General features: G+C 44.6%; 2 protein-coding genes across 2 annotated transcripts in view; both read left to right on the top strand.

The window, feature by feature from the left end:
- Positions 1 to 22299, top strand: part of RETREG1 (reticulophagy regulator 1) — a 177738-nt gene that overhangs the window by 75739 nt on the left and 79700 nt on the right. The window lies entirely within an intron of this gene.
- Positions 1152 to 8762, top strand: LOC146080627 (uncharacterized). The gene is made up of 3 exons (XM_083188105.1): positions 1152 to 6587; positions 7659 to 7727; positions 8029 to 8762. The coding sequence occupies exons 1-3, from the start codon at positions 6317 to 6319 to the stop codon at positions 8715 to 8717; spliced, it is 1029 nt and encodes a 342-aa protein (XP_083044231.1). The 5' UTR covers positions 1152 to 6316; the 3' UTR covers positions 8718 to 8762.

Below are 22299 nucleotides of genomic sequence, written 5' to 3'. Positions count from 1 at the left end.
AAACATCTTCCAGTTAACAAGCCTAGGATTGGATTATCAACATATGAGCACAGAGACAAAAATATATGTGAATGCCTGGAATGTCCATGTATCCTTAAGAATAGGGTTGTCCAGTGACCATCAATAAATCATCAATGATCCCGATCAGGGGTGGATTGGCCCACCGGAAAACTGGGCCATATCCCGGTGGGCCGGTGCAGATTTCCCCCTGGCTGGGCCGCCGACTGTTCTACCAGGGTCGGTGCTGGCGTCATCCTGCAGGGAATATATGTGCCGCCGATATTTGATTGGGGCTGTGCTGCCCTTTGTGACCAGGATGCGGCTGCTGGTCACTGTTCGGTGACATCGGAAGCAGCTTCAGCTTGGATGGATCATGGAACCTGCGTGGAGCGCCTCTCCCCCCATGGTCAGTAACATTTCCACCCCCCGGGCAGTAGCGTTTCCACCACCCCCCCAGGCAGTAGCGTTACCACGCGCTGAGGGCAGTAGTGTTATATCACCCCCCCGTGCAGTAGCGGTAACAACCCCCCTTCCCGGCAGTAGCGGTAACAACCCCCTCCCCCGGGATGCTTCCAGTTGTTTTCCAGGCCGGATTTCATTACCAATCCGCCCTCCATTGGGTGATGGTTCTACCATTGATGGTAGAGACCCAAAAGGTTTTCCACCATTGAGCGTAGCCATGGGCCCTTTTACACTTGCACTGTAGTGCATAGCTAGTGGGCTGTGAGTAAGGTGTAGCTCTGTATAACGGCGCTATCATATGGCTGTCTCCAAGTTTTCTGTCACTGCAGCTTGCTTAAGCCTTATATACAGTTGATAAACCAATATGTCATTCTCTCACTCCACCCATTCCACTGTCAGAATGGTTCAGGCCACCACTTGTCTGCCACCTCCCTTACCTTCCCTTCTACAATACCTATGTGCATTGCTGGTGTCAGTCAGCAGCATCACCACCAACTCTATGGGGGAAATTTACTAAGATGTGTATTCTACGTCACATGTGATGTTGCTATGGGCAACCAATCAGAATCCACTTCTTATTTATTTAGCACCCTCTAGAAGATAGTAGACAGGATTTGGTTGGTTGCCCATAGCAACATCACATGTGAAGTAGAATACACATCTTAGTAAATTTCCCCCTATATGTCTCCAAGCGGGCAAGGCTGCTACTTGCGTTTGCTTGGCCTCTGTCGGTGTGATATTCCTGTCTGCCACACTCACACTGGTCACAGCTACTGTATGGGGGTTATTCTGGTTCACTCGCAAAGGCAAAATCACTTTCTAATGGACAAAACCATGTGCACTGCAGGTGGGGCTGATGTAACATGTGCAGAGAGAGTGCACAGTTTCAACGCTAGAAGCCTAGGAGACAAAATTCCTGAGCTAATTGCAATACTGACAAGGGATGACCTAGACATTGTGGCTATTACAGAGACATGGTGTAATGAGAATCATGACTGGGACATAGCTATACCAGGATACAATTTATTTAGGAAGGACAGAATGGGAAGAATCTGAGGAGGGGTAGCAATGTATGTAAAGAAAAGCATAAATGCTAATTTAATACAAAACATTGAAGAAAATACTGAGGCCCTCTATGGTGACCATAGAAATGGGGGAGAAGGACACTATTCGCACTGAGGTCATCTATAGGCCACCAGGCCACGGGCAGGATGTGGACAGGATTCTATTGCTTGATGTCACTAAAATGGCTTTAAATGGAGAGGTCATAATCATGGGAGACTTAATCTACCTGATGTGAATTAGGAGGAGTCTTTTGCAAGATCATCTACAAGTGGCAAAATTCTAAATTCCCTACAGGGAGCATCTCTCAAGCAATTGGTGAGAGAGCCTACTCGCAAAGACTCAATATTAGATTAATACTCACACATGGTGACAGAATATCAGACATATAAGTGGGTGAGAACCTAGGATCCAGTGATCATCAAGCAGTATGGTGTAGTATCAAGGCAGGGTCCAACTCCAGTCACACAAAAACTAAGGTGTTGGATTTTAGGAAGGCTGACTTTGCAAAAATGGGGAGATTTTTAAGTGATTCATTAGTGGATTGGAGGAACTTGAAAGGAGTGCAGGAGAGGTGTAAAAAATTAAAAAGTGCAATACTAAAGGCAATAGACCTTTGTATCAAAAGGGTTAAGAAAAGCAACAGGAAAAGGAAGCCAGTGTGGTTTACAAAAGATGTATCAACTAGTGTAAAAGCAAAAAAGATGTCCTTTAGGACATACAAGCAGACTCAATATAATAACGACAAAGAAGTGTATCTTGCCAGATGCAAGGAGGCTAAGAAAGTGATCAAGCTGAGGAGAATATGGTTCAGTCTGTAGATAAAGGAAGCAACACTTTTTTTAAGTATATAAGTGAAAGGAGAAAATCAAATGAAGGAATAATAAGACTTCGGACAGACACTGAGAATTTGGTGGAGGAAGACAAGGCAATTGCAGATCATCTAAATAATTATTTTTGCTCCGTATTCACTATAGAAAGAGAAGGGAAGGGACCACAGTAAGTTGCAAGAACATTTAGAAAAATAAGGTAGATCGAAGTACATTTACTAGGGAGAAAGTCCTAACAGAACTTTCAAGACCAGAGGCAGAACTCTGGGAGGCAATGGAGTCATCTGCCGCCGGGCTCCTGCTCCCAAGGGGGCACCTCTCCTTCTTTTGAGTTTGAATCAGTTAATTGAAAGCAGTTGATATTGCTAATGTGGCTCACTCCCCCTTCTAACATCATTTTTGCAAGTGTCACACCCTGTATTAGACCCATGACCTTACTGGAGACAGACACCTTACTGAATGAGCTATTTGGTGGGGGGCACCAGTACTTACCTTGCCTCCGGGCAACTGGGATGAACTTACACCACTGTTCAAGACTAAAAGTGGATAAATCAATGGGGCCAGATGGAGTGCGTCCGAGGATACTAAAATAACTAAAAGATGTGTTGGTAGCTCCATTAACAGATTTATTCAACCAGTCACTAGATACAGGTGCAGTTCCAGAGGACTGGAAAAGAGCAAATGTGGTTCCACTGCACCAAAATACTAGATGAAGGGGGGGCCGTAGATGTGGCATATCTATACTTTAGTAAGGCATTTGACACTCTCCCACATCACAGGCTGCTAAATAAACTTGAAAGTGTGGGATTGGATTATAAAACAATTAAATAGATAACAACCTGGTTGCAGGATAGGAAACAGACAGTTGTAGTAAATGGAGTGCATTCTATGGAGGGACATTTTACCAGTGGAGTACCCCAGGGATCTGTACTTGAACCAGTGCTCTTTAATATCTTTGTTAGTGACATTACAAATGGTATTGAAGGGAAAGTATGCCTTTTTGCAGATGACACAAATATATGCAAGTAGAAACACGAGGAGGAGTAAATCAAATGACTGATGATCTAGGTAAAGTTAAGAATTGGTCAAGAGCATGGCAACTACAGTTTAATGCTAAAAAATGCAAAATTATGCACTTGGGAGTCGGGACTCAAAAACCCAAAGGCTCAATATAGTATCAAGGGTACTATAATGGAAACTACTGAGGAGGAAAGAGATCTAGGAGTCACTATTTCAAGTGACTTAAAGGCAGAAAAGCAATGTAGCAAAGAAATGAGGTAGGCTAGTCAGATGCTTGGTTGCATAGAGATAGGAATCAGTAACAGAAAAAATATGTAATAATGCCACTTTATATGTCATTGGTATGGCCTGATCTGGAATACTGTGTCCAGTTCTGGAGACCATATCTTCAGAAGGATATAAGTACATTAGAGAGTGTACAAAGAAGGGCAACTAAAATGGTGCATGGCCTACATCACAAAACTTACCTGGAAAGACTAAAAGATCTTAACATGTATAGTTTGGAGCAGAGAAAATAAAAGGGGGGACATTATAGAAATCTTCAAATATATCAAGGGTTTTAACATAGTACAGGAGGGACATTTTTTTCAAAGGAAAAGAAGTAATAGAACACGAGGACATGCACTGAAACTGGAGGGAGGTAGGTTCAGGGGAAATATTAGAAAAAATTACTTCACAGAAAGGGTAGTGGATAAGTGGAATTGCCTCCCATCAGAGGTGGTAGAGGCTTTGACAGTAGATTAATTGAAACATGCTTGGGATAGGCATATGAATATCCTTACAAAGAAATACGGATTAGAAAGGGTTGAGATTACCTGAAGGATAAAAAAGGGACAGACTAGATGGACCAAATGGTTCTTATCTGCCGTCAAATTCTATGTTTCTATGAGATGGCTTGCCCTAGTTTATTTACTTCTGTATGTGAAGAACCCTGATATTTGTTGTTCAAACTGCAGTCAAATCTGTCTTTTAGAGTTGCCATAAGAACAAAACTCTACAGCAGTGGGCCTTTAGAGAATATGCTGTATACAGAATAAATTGCTTCAGCAAATAGTAAACCTCTCTGAATTGGTATTTGTCTTAACCAGTAGATGGCAGTTTATCAAGGAGTTTGTTGCTAAGCATATACAGAACAGATTATTGCATGGATACAGTCAGTTTCTTTTGATGTTTATTTTAGATCTATATTTTGTGTTTGAATATAGTTTAAATATAATATTTAAGGTGATATAAATCATTTGTTATTTTAATAAAAAAAAATGATAACTTACCATATATACTTGAGTATAAATCGACAATGTAGCCTAAGGTACGTTCTCAGCGTAGCCTGGCGCCCTGCTAATACACAAGTACCGAAGGTTATGTTATAGTTCACTATAATGATGATGAATAATTAATAATATTTTAGGTTATAAATTTAAAATGAATGACATTTATAAACATATAGCAGTACAATAAGAAAAAATATAAAAAAAGGACTGTCAAAAATGGCATGCTCAGTCAATTGGTTATATAAGGTGAATATTGTTAGTAAAATAGTCACCCGTGACCTCTGATCCTGGAGTGGTCCAATGTGGCAATTGGTATATCCCCAGAGTGGTATTGAGCAAAGTCTGTTTGGTGACAGTTGGATCCAGATACCTTTAAATAGGTGGCGTTCCTCTGGTGAGATGGCAGATTGCTGTATGGTGGCAGCAGGCTGGAAATGCCGGCCTTTGGAAAAATAAGTCAAGAGCGCTAGGGGTAGTTGTTGTTTGCAGTGTACACCAGCGGCCACTACGGTGGAGGGATACCGCCCTCCAAAAGTAGAGAAAGGTAGAATACTATTTTACCAGGATATGCCGGCCTCCCTTTAAGCCAAGTGTAGAGGGTGGATTCCTTAGAACAAAGTCCCAATTATGTTGTGGGGTCAAGTGAGCTCAATGTGGGTTGATGATAGGACCAGGGTGTCCAGGTGACTGGGTTATGTTAAAAGTATCTGTCCACTGATGCATTTCTGCTGCCAGTTTGCTCCTCATGGGCTACTCAAAGCTGGTTGGATTACTGATGCCTTATGAATGTATATGGTCAGGGATGTGTTATCCGTCTGGGTCCACTCTCAGCAGCTACAGCCCACAGTGAACAATGGACCCGGCTACCAGAAGTTTCTGTTGCCACTAGCTTTGAGCAGCCCGTGAGGAGCATACTGGCAGCAGAAATGCGTCGATGGACAGGTGCTTGTAGCATAACTATGTGCATGCGCTGTCACCAAAAATAAGTGAGTGCGAACGCGCTCGGGTGGGGACCGATTAAAACAGAATCACCCACTACTTAAGTCAAGGTTCCTGTTGCTTATATGTTTATGTAGTCTAGATAAAAAGTGGTCAGCTCCACGCTCAGTGGGCTAGGTTGTTTCTGTTCATTGCTGCTAAGAAAAGAGGGGGTGTAGACTGGTACCCTCACAAGAAGTTAAATGAAATATAGGGTTTTTTCCAGCGCATACCTGCAGAAATAAATGGTGTTTTTATTTTTTTAAATGAATCATGCTAACGTGTCATATGAAAAAATATTTGTGAATTTTATTCTAAATAAAATATATAATTTTTTCATACAACACGTTATCAAGATTCATTTTTGTAAAAAACACCATTTATTTTAGATTTCTGCACGTATGCGCTGGAAAATACCCTTTATTCCATGGTTATGTAGTCTGTAACTAGGCTTGCAGATCCCTTGTTGCACCATACAAATAGAGTAGTTATATTAATAATAATAATGATAATAATAAGAATAATACAATCGCGCACATACATAGTTATACATACACTAGTAAGCCAGCTTGAACCAAATGCTTCGTAAGCTAGACTGCTACCCTGTGATTGCCTCTGTGTTTGTGCATTTGTGAGAAAAGAGTATGTAGTTTCACTCGCTGCCAACACAGGGCAGTGTTTCGGAAAAGGGCTATGTGGAAGGACATCACCCTGGCTGTTAACGCTGTAAGTCAGCACAAGCGCCTGGTCAGAAATGTCAAGAAGAGGTTCAACGATATCAAGAGACAGCTCAAAAGTAAAATGGCCATGGAGTTGGAGGAGGCCACCAAGACTGGCGGAGGAAGCCCCACCACTGTCTGCTATACGTCCTATGAGGTCAAGCTCAAAAGAATCATACCCCCTGAGGTCCTGCCTGGCATGCACGTCGCGGATACCGATAGGCCGCCGACGCCATCCAGAGCTGGTAAGTGTGACCACATGCAATCTTAAACATACATGGCAATGTTTTCAAACTGTAATGTTCACTTGTATTGTTATGCTAAGTAAAGTGCTGCTGTGGAACTACATAGCCCAGCAAGGTCAGGCACAAAAAATTGCCTGCTCCTACTTTCAAATTGGTCATAATGCTCTACTTGTAGTTCCACAACTGCTGATATTGATCAACACTTTAACATTATTTCTAGCAGCTTAACATGTATGTGGCCCAAAAAACATTGGTGTACTGGTGGTTAAGCTGCCATGCCTACATAAGACAGATTAACCACCAGTTGTAATGTGTACATTAGTTTAATAATAATCTAACAAAAAATGCAGGTGTAAAACATATGTCAAATAATGTGGGGACTAAATAATGTAGGCCCTTATTCTGATCTGTGCGGCCGGAGCCGCATACGTTGCTCCGGCCGCACAAACCAAACCCCGCCTACAAGACGGATCGCCACGGCCGTCCGTACGCGGACGGCTGGCGATCCGCATGAAAATGGTGGGGCGTACGCCTCCACCATGGTGGGAGCTGCCCCCTGCATTCGATGGTCGACGACCATCGAAGGCAGGGCCGCACGCTCCACCAGCTCACGCAAGCTTAGACCACACGGACAATCGTCCGTGTGAAAGCTTGTATTTGGGCGGAGAGCTGACATCCGGCGATGTCAGCTTTCCGCCCCCATCACTGGCGTCATAGCCTCATTACCATGCATACGCCCCGCGTTTGCATGGGAACGCCCATGAAACGCTGGGCGTATACATAGGTAAATGAGGCTATCAAGCCCCTCACGCCCCTATACGCCCCCTTTGCGGCGTATAATTTTTGTGTGCGGCGATTTCGCCTGCACATGCGCAGAGTGACCTCTGCGCATGTGCAGAGTGAAAACATCGGCGGTACGGCCGCACGCGGGCCGTACCGCACAGATTAGAATAAGGGCCGTAGTCCTTAACCAAAGGAAGTATTGTCCAGTAATGTAATTTCAATGCATTTTTGGCATAAATGCTTATCCATTGCAAGGTAGATAATGGCTGCCCATCTTTCCTTTTACAGATTGTCCGTCCCAAAGTGCTCACGCATCAAAGAAAAGAAGGCCCGTTGGAGCAGAATCTGTGGAAGCAGGTAAATGAACAAAAAACAGGCCATTACACATACAGTACACACACCCATGTCACATCAACAATATCTCACACTACATTCATCTCCTGCTGCTACATTGCAACGGAAATGAATGTAATCTGACCTAGCCATCTCACTTATTATTAATGTCAATGTTACATGCAGTATCGGGGTACATGTGTAAGTACATAATACCCCTAGGTATGTGCGTTCAGCATCTCAAGCCCTTTCAAAAACAGTACTGAAGAGAGACTGGCCTACTGTATATATGCATCAGTACTTACCTCTTCATCTGTATCCACAGGTACTGTACAACTAGGAACACAACCAACAGAATCCTCTATGATGATGTTGGACGAAATGGACATCATTCTAGAACCCGTGGAGACCTTTGCGGCTGAGGAGGAAATACAGACGTCATCACAGAGTGATCTTCCCCCAAGTGGGGTGACTCCCAAACCACCCCCACCCACAAACACACCCCATACAGCAGCTTCTGCTGCACAAGTAGCTAACTCCTTGGTAAATTTCAAGGAGAAACAAATTGAATTTATGGCCTCCCAAAGCCTGCAAATAGGGAACATCCAGGGGTACATGCGTCACACTTTTCTTCAATTAAGAAAAATTGCACGTAGTGTACAGGTTGGTGTAGGTACTCATGTGCGCATGGCTAATAGCATTGACACCCGTTTTGCAGATCTTACTTCTGCTGTAAGGGAACAGAATAGCCATATTGGCCGCTTTGCGCAAAGTATAGCTGCACTTAGCCAATCGTGTACAGCGCAGACCAATGCCTTAATAGGTATGCAGGCACAACTTCAGCAGATGGAAGGCAATGTCATAGGTGCAGCAGCATCTACACTGAGTAGTGTATCTAGTACCCCAGTAAGTGGCTCCCCCACTTCCCCACGACGTCGGAGTATTAGGACCTGGGGTGGCCTGGGTGCAGCTTCAAGAAGTGGTTTAGGGTGGCCTGATGGTGGGAGAAAATAATTCATATTTCTATACATTTTTAATTTGCATCCAATATGCAATACATCTTGTTACATTCCCTGACAGTTCGAATGTTTGAGTGACAAAAATGCAGGTTGTTTATGACATACTATACTGCAGTAAAAATGTCTAAACGCATACCATTTTGTCTGTGTATTATTTTTAAAGCAATTGTTGTGTGAAATATGACATAGTGTAATGGTATTGTAAGGGTTCTGGGAGTGTCCCCGCCAACCTAACTCCGTTGCCTCTGGCTGGAATCGACGGACGTGTGCAGGGCTAGGCTTCACCTGGGCCCGTCTCGGCTGAAGGGCGAATTAGGTCCGCCCCACTCCGCTACAGGCAGGTCTTATGTATTGACAACACGTCCGCCGAGGCCAGGAGAGAGCAAGGGGACAACTAACTAAAACACCAGAAACGGGGAACTCCCAGAAACCCCAGGGGAGCAACAATGCTCAGCAGATGACACAAAATGAAAATGAATGCACCGGTACCAATAGTGCCAATACAGGGTGTGGGTGTAACAATACACTGAGATGTAATAAGCAACAGTAACCAAATAACGGAATAGACAGGTGGGTAATCCCCAACTTAGCTGAGAGATGTAATGCAGCCGAGAAGTTGGGACACCGCAGCACAGCCTTGCAGGACAACCCAGAACAAGTATACTGGATCACGGAGATGACACTCTGGGTACACGGTACATCAAACAGACTGGACAGACGAGGGTTAACCAGCAGGGACCAGGAACACCACTGAACACTACTTCAGGATCCAGAGAGCACAACAGACCGGCAGGGACACAGCAAGACTGGGATACAGGCTTGACATAAACTGACTGAAGCTGGACAGCGTGGACTACACAGTGAACTGAATAATATAACTATCACCGGAGTGTGTGAGCAGAGGGTTTTTATAGTGAGCACAATGTGGTGCTGATTACACATTGCCTATAGGTGAGCACTGCAGGCTAGGAGCCTAATTAAGACACCTGAGTCCTGATAACAGAGCACTGCAAGAAAGCTGCAATGGCCCAGGCTGACCACTGGAGGCCACCAGCGAGTAAACACACACACACACACACACACACAGGCTGGGATAAAACCCAGGGAGCAGAATCCAGGGAAAACATAAACTACACACAGAATATGTGAATCTGCGCATAACACAGATCCGCTGGAGGCGGATCCTAACAGGTATATGACAATGGGATTGCTGAAAAGTAGTGTTGGGTAACTTCTGGCTCGTCAAAGGTTGTGGAACTACATATTCCAGCAAGCTCTGGCACTCATTGTTTGGACTGTAATGGTTATAGTGTGTCAGGGCATGCTGGCACGTGTAGTTCCACAACACCAGGTGAGCCATGTTTTAGAGCAAAATTAATTCATACATGTTACAAATGTACTTACAAGGTTGATTACAGCAAGGGATAGGTCAGCACCACCAGCTGCATCAGTTGGGCTCTGTGTATTAGGCTAAATGTGGGTGGAAACAGATGGTATTGCTAAATATTTTGTTTATGAGTACACTTACAGCAAAGGTACATGTTGGAATACAGGGCACATGTGCTTACCAGAAAAGTAACGCCTGATGATTTGTGTACGCACCAGATTCCCCCTCTGCGTACCCGAGGTGTGGTAGGTTGGGCTTCCTGCACGACTGCTGCATGTTCCTCCTCCACATAGGCAGGTTGGGACAGGGCTATGTTGTGTAATATGCAGCAAGCCTGGACGATCATCACTACTTTTGCTGGGTGGTAAAGCAGCGTACCCGATGACCGGTCCAAACACCGGAATCTACTTTTCAATACGCCAAATGTACGCTCCACCACATTGCGGGTTGCAATATGGGATTCATTATACCGGTGCTTTGCAGGGCCCTCTGGGGAGCGCAAAGGTGTCATGAGCCAGGAAACACACCCATATCCTGAGTCACCTAAAACACAGATAGGAAGTTATTGCCTTATATGGTAAGGTATGTGCATTGTGCAAACAGGAGACACTGGGACAAGAGCAATATTCTTGTGAAACTGGAAACACACACATTTGAGCAGGTACAAATAAGGACAGAGAAGGTAATATGTAAAAATGTACTTACCAAGTAGCCAGCCCTCTGGCATTTGTTGTTTGTTGAATCGGTTGCAGAGGGCTGAGTGCCTCAGAATATAGGCGTCATGGCAGTTCCCAGGGAAGCCTTCTACAACACTTAGGATTTTGAGATGAGCATCACATACCACCTGAACGTTCAAAGAGTGCCGCCCACGCCGATTGACATAGACGTATCCCCGCACGTGCGGTGCCCTAATCCCAATGTGTGTGCAGTCTATAGCTCCCAGCACGTGAGGGAATGCTGAGAGTCTATAGAAAGCAACCTTGTGGTCCTGCCACTCCAACTCAGAACGTGGGAATCTGATGTATGTCCGCCACAACTTCTTTAAAGCAAGTAACACTTGAGTAAAATGCTTAGAGAAAGTGGGCTGTGATACCCCCAAGGACCATGAGGTCACAGACTGAGTGGAGCCTGTGGCCAAATAGTAGAGGGTACACATTAATTTCTGCAGCCCAGACACTGCATAGTTGCCTCCCCCGAAAGGGTCCAAATCATCTCTCACCTGCTCATATAAGTCCAACAGGTTATTGGAGTTCAGCCTAAACATCCCCACAACCTGTTGATCCGAGAGGGAGTCCAGGTACAGCCGAGCACGATACATACGTGTGGTACGCAGTAGTCGGGGGGGGGTACCTGGATCTGGTGTGCAGCTTCCTCCCTCCTGCGCAGCTCCTCCAAATGGGCCACATCACAAATCAGCAACTCCAAACCACTCTGCAAAATCTCCATGTCTCAAACCCTCACAGGTGTCCTTAATGATGTTGGGGTATATGTAGGGGTGTTTCTGAGTGAAATTGAGTGCACCTGTGTTGAAATTAACCATTTGTGCACTTGACCAAAGTGAGTTCTGGGCCAAATCGCCCAACAGAACCTGGTCTGAAAAAAGTGCGATTATTAGACACCTTAAAAGTGATTAAATATGCAAATTCAAGGAAAAATGCGATGTCACCATTTTTTTTACTAATATTCGCCAAAAAACACAAATCTCATCCCATAGAATGTCACCCACAGTTTCTGTAGTGGCCTCCTGCACTAGACATGTCCTCAGTGCAGGAGGCCGGCAGCCATGTTTATGGAGACCAGTCGGAAACTGGTCAGCCTGGCTGCAGTAGCAGCCTCAGAACAATGGCGGCCCGCACACAAAACGATTGAGTAGCCTGCCCCCTGGCCCAGCCCGCCCCTGTTAAGGATTGAGGTGCCCTGAATCACCAGCATTGACATTATCCCTAGTCTCTACTGTCGCCCCATCTAGGTCACCCCTGTCTGCCGTTGCACTTGTAAGCTTTCATGAGCAGCGCCTCACCCTATGTGCTTTTCTGTGGAGACTGATCTCCATATTCACTACAACAGTGCCTAATCCTTGGTTTTTGCCATTCTTTTTCTGTTCATTTGTTTATGTACTTTGTTTGCTGAACCCCTATGATGCCCTATAAATAACAGATAATGCTATATAATAAAATGCCAATGCTGCTCCTCACCTCTATGGGGAGAATTCAAGTGTTTTGCATGGTGACCGGTAGAGCAGTTCAGGTGTTGCAATGTTTGTGTGTGTGCGCCCCCGATTCTGACATCACTCATGCTGTTCCATCGTTTTGATGGGATGTAACTAGTAATTATAATAATAATGCTGCCTGCATGGGCTGGTTATCCTAGGTCAGGCATGTCCAAAGTGCAGCACGGGGGCCAATTGCGGCCGTGCCGTAATTTCAAGTGGCCCGCAGCCTCCAGATGGAAGCGGGCGGAACATCAGATGCACGATGCACAGCACACGACAATAAAGGTGGGGTCCTGGCGAGCACACCTTTACCTTGCTGTCTGCAGCAGTGAGGAGGTGCCGGCCGGCACAGTGAGATGAGTTTTGCGTCTTTCGGGTGAGTGTGCATCCAACCCCTGCTGCAGCAATCGTATATCACCCTCTTCCGCAATCACTGTGCGGGGAGGGGGGGGGTGCAGCAAGGGGTAAACTTGCTCCCATAACATGCAGAGCGGAGGAGGGTGGCAGCGGGAGCCCAAGCATCTCCTGTCCTAGCAGTGCCTGCTTTGCCTCTCCGTCCTTTGGCTCACACAAGGGGCTGGGAAACATACAGAGAAGGGAGGGGACAGGCAGGTGGAGATACAGTGAATGGGGGCAGAGTGGGGGACATACAGGGAAGGAGTGTCAGGCTGGGGGACATACAGTGAATGGAGGCAGTGATGACCATTCAGAGAAGGGGGGGGCAGGCTGGGGGACATAGAGTGAATGGGGGCAGAGTGGGGGACATAGTTAATGGGACTCATACAGTGAAGGAGGGTTAGGCTTGGGACATACAGTGATTGGAGGCAGTGATGGACATTCAGAGAAGGTGGGCAAGCTAGGGGACAGATTGAATGGGTGCAGAGTGGGGAACATACAGTGAATGGGGGGCATAAAGTGAATGGGGGCAGGCTGGAGGAAATACGGAGAAGGGGGGCAGGCAGGGGAATATACAGTGAAGGGGCAGGCTGGGGGGCATAAAGTGAATGGGGGCAGAGTAGGGGACCATTCTGATGTGATTAATGATTCAAAGAATGTCAGGCTGCATGGTCGGCTCCCACACATTTTCACCTCACCAAAATGTCCCTCGTCGCAAAAAGTTTGGACACCCCTGTCCTAGGTAGAGAGGGTATAGTTTTATTTAGTTTTACTTTTAACTCTGCATGAGCCCATAACTTAAAAAAATATCTGTAGGATAACAATACAGGTAAATGAGTCGCCTTTAATATATATAATAATAATCTACATAAGTATAATTGAACAATATTTCTGTGTATGTGTGTGTGTATATGTATGTGTGTGTATGTGTGTGTGTGTGTGTATGGATGTTCCACGATAACTCTCGAATGCTTGTACTAATCGTCTTCAAACTTTGCTCACTACCTTATCATATTAAGGGACAATCTAAGTTCGAAGATGGGTTTAATGAGAATACCCCTTAAGAGTGCTGTCATAAGGGTCCATGCGTTTTCTCTTGTTTTCTGGCATTGTGATATGTCGTTAGAAAGCTTATGACTTTCTGAATACAGCACAATAAACGCTACAAGGTCCATTAAATTAAAAACATTTTCACTTTACAAAACTTTGACAAACTGAAATTAATAAGCGGCTCATCAGCAGAGTGGTCTGTGAATTGAACACTGTAGATATCGATGTGAAATCCATGTGAGATCATTGTTAGTTATTTATTCTCTTAATTGTTTGCTGATTCATTGATGGTTTTCAAGATCTTCTGTACCTGCTGCAGCAGCTCCTGCCCTGCTGTCGTTGGTAAGGGTAGGTGGATAGTTGGATATTTGTTTTGGCTGCTGTAGCAGCTTCTGCTCTGCTGTGGTTGGCAAGGGTAGATTGATAGTTGGAGACCTGCTCTGGCTGCTGCCCTGCTGTGGTTGGGAGGGAATGTGGTTAGTTGGAAACTTGCTCTGGCTGTTGCAGGAGCTTCTGCCCTGATGTAGTTGGGAAGGGTAGGTGGATAGTTAGAAGGAATAATAGGAGATAGTTTCTAAAATTTCTTAGAACAGGAGTACATAAGTAAGGCTCAGCATGGGTTCATCAAAAATAGATCACGTCAGACTAAGTTATTTAGCTTATATGAGGAAGTCATTAGGGGGCTGGACTGAAATCTGTTGATGTAATATGGCTTGATTTTGCTAAAGCTTTTGACACAGTGCTTCATAAAAGGTTATTAATGAAACTAGGTAATTTAGGGTTAGGAGATAACATTTGTAATTGGATTAAAAATTGGTTGCACAATCAGGGACAGAGAGTGGTGGTAAATGGCATACATTCCAGCTGGGTTAAGGTCCAAAGTGGAGTCCCGCAAGGTTCAATATTGGGAACCACCTTGTTTAATATATTCATTAATGATATTGAAAGTGACATACAGTACTGATTAAAATTGCAATATTTGCGGACGACACAAAATTAAGTAAGGAAATTAAATGATTAGAGGATGTGGAAACACTACAAAGTGACTTAAATAAACTGGAAAGGGGAAATTGTAAAGTAATTCATTATGGGAACAAAAATGAACAAGCTACTTATAGGTTAAATGGAGTTATCACTGTAGAAATGGAGGTTGAGAGGTGATTAGATTAGTATGTTCAAATACAGGATTGGGAATCATATGGAACTGGGAGATGATTTGTTCACAGGCCTATACTTAGGACATGTGGGCATGTACTGAGGCTTGAGGAAAAGAAAGTTGCCGTACTGAATTGAGAAGAGGATTATTCACCATTAGAGCAGTAAAATTCTGGAACTCATTGCCAATGAGGGTCATTACAGCAACTACTGTTAATGAATTTAAATCAAAACTGGAAGCATTTTTGGCCACTAAGGGAATCCTATAGATATGACTTACTCAAGTCAGTAGTTACAAGTTAGATAGGTTGAACTAGATGGACTAACGCCTTTTTTTCAGCCTAATTACTATGTTACTTGCTCTGGCTGTTGCAGCAGCGTCTGCCCTGCTGTGGTTGGGATGGTGAATAGTTGGAGACTTTCTCTGGCTGTTGCAGCAGATTCCGCGCTTATGTGGTTGGGAAGGGAAGGTGGATAGTTAGAGACTTGCTGTGCCTGCAACCACTCGGACCATTAGGAAAAGGCATAGAATCATAGTCATTGTGGCTAACGGAAGTATTTTTGACTGGAAACAGGGAAGTCTGTGGACCTACGGGTAACACCAGATCGAATCCAGAGACTGAGGAATCGGCTGAGGCCGAATGAATCTCCTGATGGATGGATGAATTGTCACTGGAGATGCTTGAACCGTCTGGGACCGTCGTGGACTCTTGACTGACGGGTAGAACTGGATGAGGCAGAACTGAAGCTTGTTTAGAAGCAAAGTCAGTAAATGCCCCTTTTTGGGCAATACTCTTTGGAAAATAATTTTTTGACAACTTCTTTCTGAAGCCTTTGATGCGCTCCTTGTCCAGAAGGCGAGACATAGGAGATGAGGAATTTCTTTGTGGAGTAGTCCTTTCTTTGGGTCTGCAAATAGAACAACTTTCAATAAGATGATCTGAACCACCGCTGTAGAAACAGAGTTGGTGCCTTCTGCTAAGCTCATGTTCCTTCACTGAGAGCCTGAGGCAAAACGTGGATCGAACTCCCTTATTTGAAGCAAGAGATGTAGAAGTCCGGATAAACCCCTTGGCAGGGTCTTCCTTGATGTGCCCAACAATTGACTGAATTTCTGGAATAGATAGTGTGTACGTACAACCTCCAAGAATACGTTTACCAGGCAAGAGATCCATGAGACAGTCTTGTGTTCTGTGAGGAGGTAAGACATCTGTTTACTCACTATACTGAGGGAATGGAAGATCTATTGCTTCCGCGGTAGCTTTGCGAGCTGTGAGTGCCTTTTGGTGACAGGTACTTGAGCAGGAAGGACCCCAGGTGGTAATTTGCAAAGTCCTCCAATCAATCTGAGGGTTGTGGAGGAGGAGCCAGTGCAAGCCCAGAACCAGTGGATGTGTGGCTCCAGGTATCACAAGAAATGACAAAAGTTCATGATGAAGAACCCCCACTTTAACTTGAAGAGTTCTGAGGGTAACTGTTGCATCAGAAATCCTACCGCCATCCACAGTAGCAAGATAAACAGCATTAGAAAGAGTCTCAGTGGGTAACGTCCACTGCTGGACCAGTTCAGCCATTACAAAGTGCCCAGGCGCTCTTAAATCTAAAAGTGCAGAGACTGTCTTGAAACGCTGGTCAACTTGTAGGGACATTGGTAGAATACAATCGGACGAAGATTAAGAGGTTTTAATCACTACTAGCCGACCCTCACCTTGATGGGCTAGGAGGTGGAGTTTTTCCTTACACTTAGGGCAGGCAGGGAAGGAGCCGCATAGTAAAGGCATAACTATGTCTTGCTGTGAAATCGACGCTCTTCTGGAGTCAGACTGAAGCGATTAACCTCCATGGGTTCTTCCTCTGAGGCACCAGAGCATATGGATGTAGAATGGAGTATAATGGATGTAGAAGACAGCTTCTCGATATGATAATTTTTTCCGTGCTCAAGTGCCCTTTCTCGGTAACGTAAGTCCACTTTTATACACAAAGAAATAATTTAATCTAATTTAGATGTTAACTCACGAGTAGCAAGTTCATCTTTAAGTCGTTGGACAGACTGTGCCAGAATGCTGCATACAAAGCCCCATCATTCCAGGAAAGTTCAGTAGCTAGGACCTGGAACTGAACTAAATACTGTCCAACGGAACGGGATCCTTGCCGGAGGCGAAGAATTTCAGTGGATGCACAGGTTACACGGCCAGGCTCGTCGAAGATGCAACGGAATGTTGACACAAGGTTCTTGTAAGAGGACAAGATATCAGATCTCTCCCACAATGGTGATGCCCACCCCAGGGCTGACCCTGACAAAAGAGAGATAATGTATGCAACTTTTGTTCTCTCTGTAGGAAAGTTACTGGGCTGTAATTCGAAATGAATTTCACATTGATTCAGGAAACCCCTGCAAGCTTAATGAGATCCATCAAATTTTGTAGGAGTTGACAGGTTGAATATGGGGAGCAGCAGTAGCAATAGGAGGAAGAACTTCTACTTGGGGAGCACGAACAGTCTCTGGGCCACTTAGAGTGGTCTGAATTTTATCCAGCCTAGCGGTAAGATCTTGAAGACAATTAAATATCTGACCATCCGCTGCTTCTTGTTGATCCAAGCGGGCAGCCAACTGTTGAATGGAGTTGGAGGGCGGGGTTTGGCCTGAGGCTGGATCCATTAGGCTAGTGCTTACTGTCACGCCTGGGGTCTGAGGCAATGCGACAAAGGCCTCAAACATAGGCTCGGACCGATGAATGAATCAGGGAGGCTTGATTAGTCCCTTGTACATTAATTGTACCATAGTGCACCCAGAGGCATGAAGAAGGCAGGAGTAAAAGTACAATCACTATTAATGCTCAGCAGGTGATAACAGGCAGAGATGACTGTACTTGTCAACTGGCAGGAAGTAACGTAGGCATAAGCAGTAATTGGTACACAATGACTGTGGAGCAATGAGATATGCTAGATGCAGTGCAGAGCACTGATGAAGTTCGTGGATTCGGCGAAAGCTGATAACAATGAAAACAAAAGTACGTTAGGTGCTTTGAACAACCGAAGCTTGGGAGCGTTGGTGTGGAGCATCAGAACCTGGATAGCGATGATAATAACATTGAATAAACAGAAACGATGATTGAAACATCAAGTGCAGGGAACGATGGTTGGAACATCGAATGCGGAGGCGATGGTTAGAACATGAAATGCAGGAACAATGGCTGGAACATCGAATGCGGAGGCTAGGGTTAGAACATTGATTGCAGGAATGATGACTGGAACATTGAATGAAGGAACGATGGTTGGAACATCGAATGCAGGAGCTAGGCAAGGAACTGCTGAGGTGAGTATCCTTCTCTGGACAGAGGATCACAGGAGCTGGAATACCTGGAAGCAAACACACTGCAGCAGAGAGACACAACTGTACCACCAGGAGACAATTGAAGCACTAGCCATGTGTCTTGGATTTCCCAGCATACATATTCCCACTGAGAAGCCGGAATTGGCTGGGCAATTATGACAGGGAACCAGACTACACATGATTGGCAGAAGAAGATATCACACAGAGCTAGGACTACCACAGGTGCTAATTACTAGCAAGCCTAGTCTCTCTAGGAGGCATGATTGCAGTCTAATTGCAGCTGGCTGGAATACACATAAGTGAATAGCAGACATGACAGGCCAGATACACATGATTGTGGATTGTGACAGTCTATGCCCATCTCTCTTCCAACGAGCATCAGAGCACTGAGAGGCAGATTTATTAAGCTCGGTGAAGTGATAAAGTGTTTTTATCACCGGCCAATCAGCTCCTACCTGTCATTTTTCAAACCAAGCCTGTAACTTCACAGTTAGGAGCTGATTGGCCGGTGATAAAAAACAGACACTTTATCACTTCACCGAGCTTAATAAATCTGCCCCTGAGGAACCCAATAGAAAGCTTCAACAATGGATCCTTCCACTTTTTATTGCTGCACAGCCTCCGCCTCCTGGTGTGGTGGACTGTTCAGCTGCTAGACTGTCTCAACCTGGCCTGCACGGCACTCCATGCGGGTGTTGGAAAGTGACATCATATGCTACAATAAAGGTGGCCATACATCAGAAAGAGCAGCAGAAGTTTCCAAGCGTCAGATGGGCGGGCGGCTAAAGAGAGCAGTGGAAGTCCTTTTGACCAATTCTGTCACTACTCTGAAAATAGTTTTCAGAGGATTGCTGCATTGGGGCTATTTAATAATGGTATAACACAGCAGATGTGAGCAGATTGGTAGTTGCTGGCAACCTGTAAATTATAAAAATTAAATAAAGAAACAGATTTGTGGTACTCCTATCCTCTTGATCATAGTAGGCCAGCCCCCTATTTAAATGAAGCTTCAATCATACAATCATGCAGCAGATGGATTGTATGATGGATTGTATGACAGATTGTGAGTACATTGTGTGTCCAAAAACCACCAAGGACTGCCGGGGAGTTGTAGGGAAATTGGACACAATCATGATTGTAAGACCGGTCTTTCTGATGTATGGCCACCTTAAGGGTGAGAACATGAGGGGACGGAGCTAAGAGCACACCATGTACTGCACACCGAACAGGTCCTATTACTCTGTGCGCCCACATTCTTATAAAAATATAAAATCTCAGGTGCTCGTGGGTACATTTCTGAGGAGTGGTCTAGAGCTGATACTGGCTCATACCTCCTCATTTTAAATCCAAGCTGTGGTGGGCCAATATTGGTTGGTGGGCATGGGCTGCTTTCCCATCATCCACGTTCCTGCTCCCTAGCATTGGTTAAGAACAGACATCTCTGAGTGCTAGAAAGGCATTTTCTCTTTCAAAATAGGATGCCTCTTATTTTTTTGACAGAACAGCAGAGCACTAGTGAGGAAACCAATATATAGCTTATTGGACTTTGCTAGTTGTTGAATATTGATGATGATTTGCTCTTTGTCTGTATTCCATGCCTTGTAAGGAGCTCACATAGCCAAGTGAGGCATTTATCAGAATGACAAACAAGTGCATTTTAGGAAAGGCATGGTACAATGAGCTAATCTGGATTCATAGGTATTCCATAGACAACTAGAGCTGATGTAGCTCCCCTGACCATACAGAGACCTGTGGGAATAAATGTCTCAGCTGCATCATGCCTATTTCAAGTTGCAAAAGACTATCAGGCCTTTAGTCATATGACACTGAGAGGAGACTTCCAGGAAAATATGTCCATGCCAACAACATTAAACAAGAACACTTTACTTCTGGACAGGGGATCACTGTGATTCAGAAATGGCCTGATTCAGAAATGGACACAGATTTTATGCTAATGCTTCATGTGATTATCAAAAAACTGGGATGACCTTTTGCAGCATCTTAAGCCAGTGCATTTGCGTCACTGTGCATATTTAGATGCATCATCGGTGTACACCATCGAAACTTACATTAGCTATATTGTTAGTGCAGTTTCTCCATGGTATGACCCCTTGTGTGTTAGGCTCTACATCTTTCCACACCAAACTTTGAAATTGTAGATTTATATTGAATTGATTTTCTGTCATCTTGCTGATTTTCTAGTTTAGCTCAGAGTAGCGGCTGGTATTGAGACACCTTTAGTGAGGACAGCAAAATGGAGGGATCCTATATTACAAAATGTGTTGCAACAAAGATGGGTAAAAGCAGTGCCGCCAGGAGAGGGAACGTTATGCAGGCTTGTTGGAGGGGCCTGGGATGATTTTATCTGTCAGACAGCAGCAGTCTCTCAACCCAGCCCAACATGCTGCTGTGTGCTGAGCTGTGTTGGGTCCAGGGAGGCTGTGTCTCTGTGGGAGGGGGTGGGATTAGCTATCACACTGTTCACACCTACATCACAGAGTAATGCTACTTGTCATATTCCTGGAGACTTATCTGTGTAGGGGAATGTCTGATTCTGTGTCTTCATGCCAGGGCATTAGAGAGCCTGGCTGGGCGTGGGAGGCATGGCATGCACCCTTAGAATAAAATACAGAAAGAATATTACTTTAAGCAATGCCCTGGCCATACTGTAGCCCAGCACAGAGTATGGGTTAGGAAGAGCAACTGCTGCTGCCAGGTAATGGGGCCCCACTGGGACCCTCCATCAGACCTAGGCACATGTAATTACCCCTTCCCTTGGCACCGCTGCCTCATGCAGGAAATTGAGTAAACGTTTACTGCTTCTCTATGCCTTCTTTTCTATTTTGAATAAACTAATTGCATTACTAAAACTGACATACAGGGGCTTGTCCAGTTAAGTGTGACTAGTGTGACAGCCACCAATTGTGCAATTTGCCCCACTTAAAAAGATGAGCGATCTGTAATTTCCATCATATAGTAGGTACACTTCAACTGTGAGAATGTGGGGGGGGGGGAAACAGGAAATCATATTGTATGATTTTAAACAATTTATTTGTATCTTCTTGTGTATAATATATATTTGACACCTACCAACAAGCAAGACTTCTGGCTCTCACAGACCCGTTACTTCTTCTTTAAGAAGCTCTCCTATCCTCCACTCGTTACCTGTATTAATGGCATCTGTTTGAACTGGTTATCTGTATAAAAGACACCTGTCCACACCCTCAAAAAGTCAGACTGCAATCTCTCCACCATGGACAAAACCAGAGAGCTGTCTAAGGACACCAATGACAAAATGGTGTCCTTAGGGTGGATGAGCTACTTGACAATATGCAAGCAGCTTGGTGTTGGCGCAATAACTGTTGGCGCAATTATTAAAAAGTGATAGCAATACAAGATCACAAACAATCTCTCTTGACTTGGGACTCCATGCAAGATCTCACCTCGTTGGGTATCAATGATATTGATACCCTTACTAGATTGTAAGCTCCTCCGAGCAGGGCCTTCTTCCCTCCTGTTGTCAAAGCCCACTTCTCTTCACATTTCACTCACAGCTCTCCTATACTCAAACACTCAGTGACCATCTTTGTCCGCATACTCATCTCCATCATTGGCCTCAAGCCTCTAGTTGTATGTTGGTTGAGTCCTCACTACTTATATTTAAGCTGTAATGTGTATTGAACAGTGGCACTCTTTATTTGTACTGTATTTTTGTTATTTATTTAATGTTATGCCAAGTTTTGTCTCCCTGTATTGTTCCTTTGTATGGCGCTGCGAAACAATTGTGGCGCCTTATAAATAAAATAATAATATTGAGAATGGTGAGTAATCAGCCCAGAAATACGCGGAGGGACCTGGTCAATGATCTCAAGAGAGCTGGGCTACAGTCACAAAGGTTACAATTAGTAACACACTACGTCTTCATGGATTCAAATCCTGCAGCATCCAAAAGGTCCCCCTGCTTAAGCCAGCATATGTCTAGGCCCGTCTAAAGTTTGCCAGTGACCATCTGGATGATCCAGAGGAGGATTGGTAGAATGTCA

This window comes from Crinia signifera, chromosome 5, assembly GCF_055691185.1.
Source record: "Crinia signifera chromosome 5, ASM5569118v1, whole genome shotgun sequence".
Classification (NCBI taxonomy): domain Eukaryota; kingdom Metazoa; phylum Chordata; class Amphibia; order Anura; family Myobatrachidae; genus Crinia; species Crinia signifera.
This window is presented reverse-complemented; position numbering and strand designations above follow the sequence as displayed.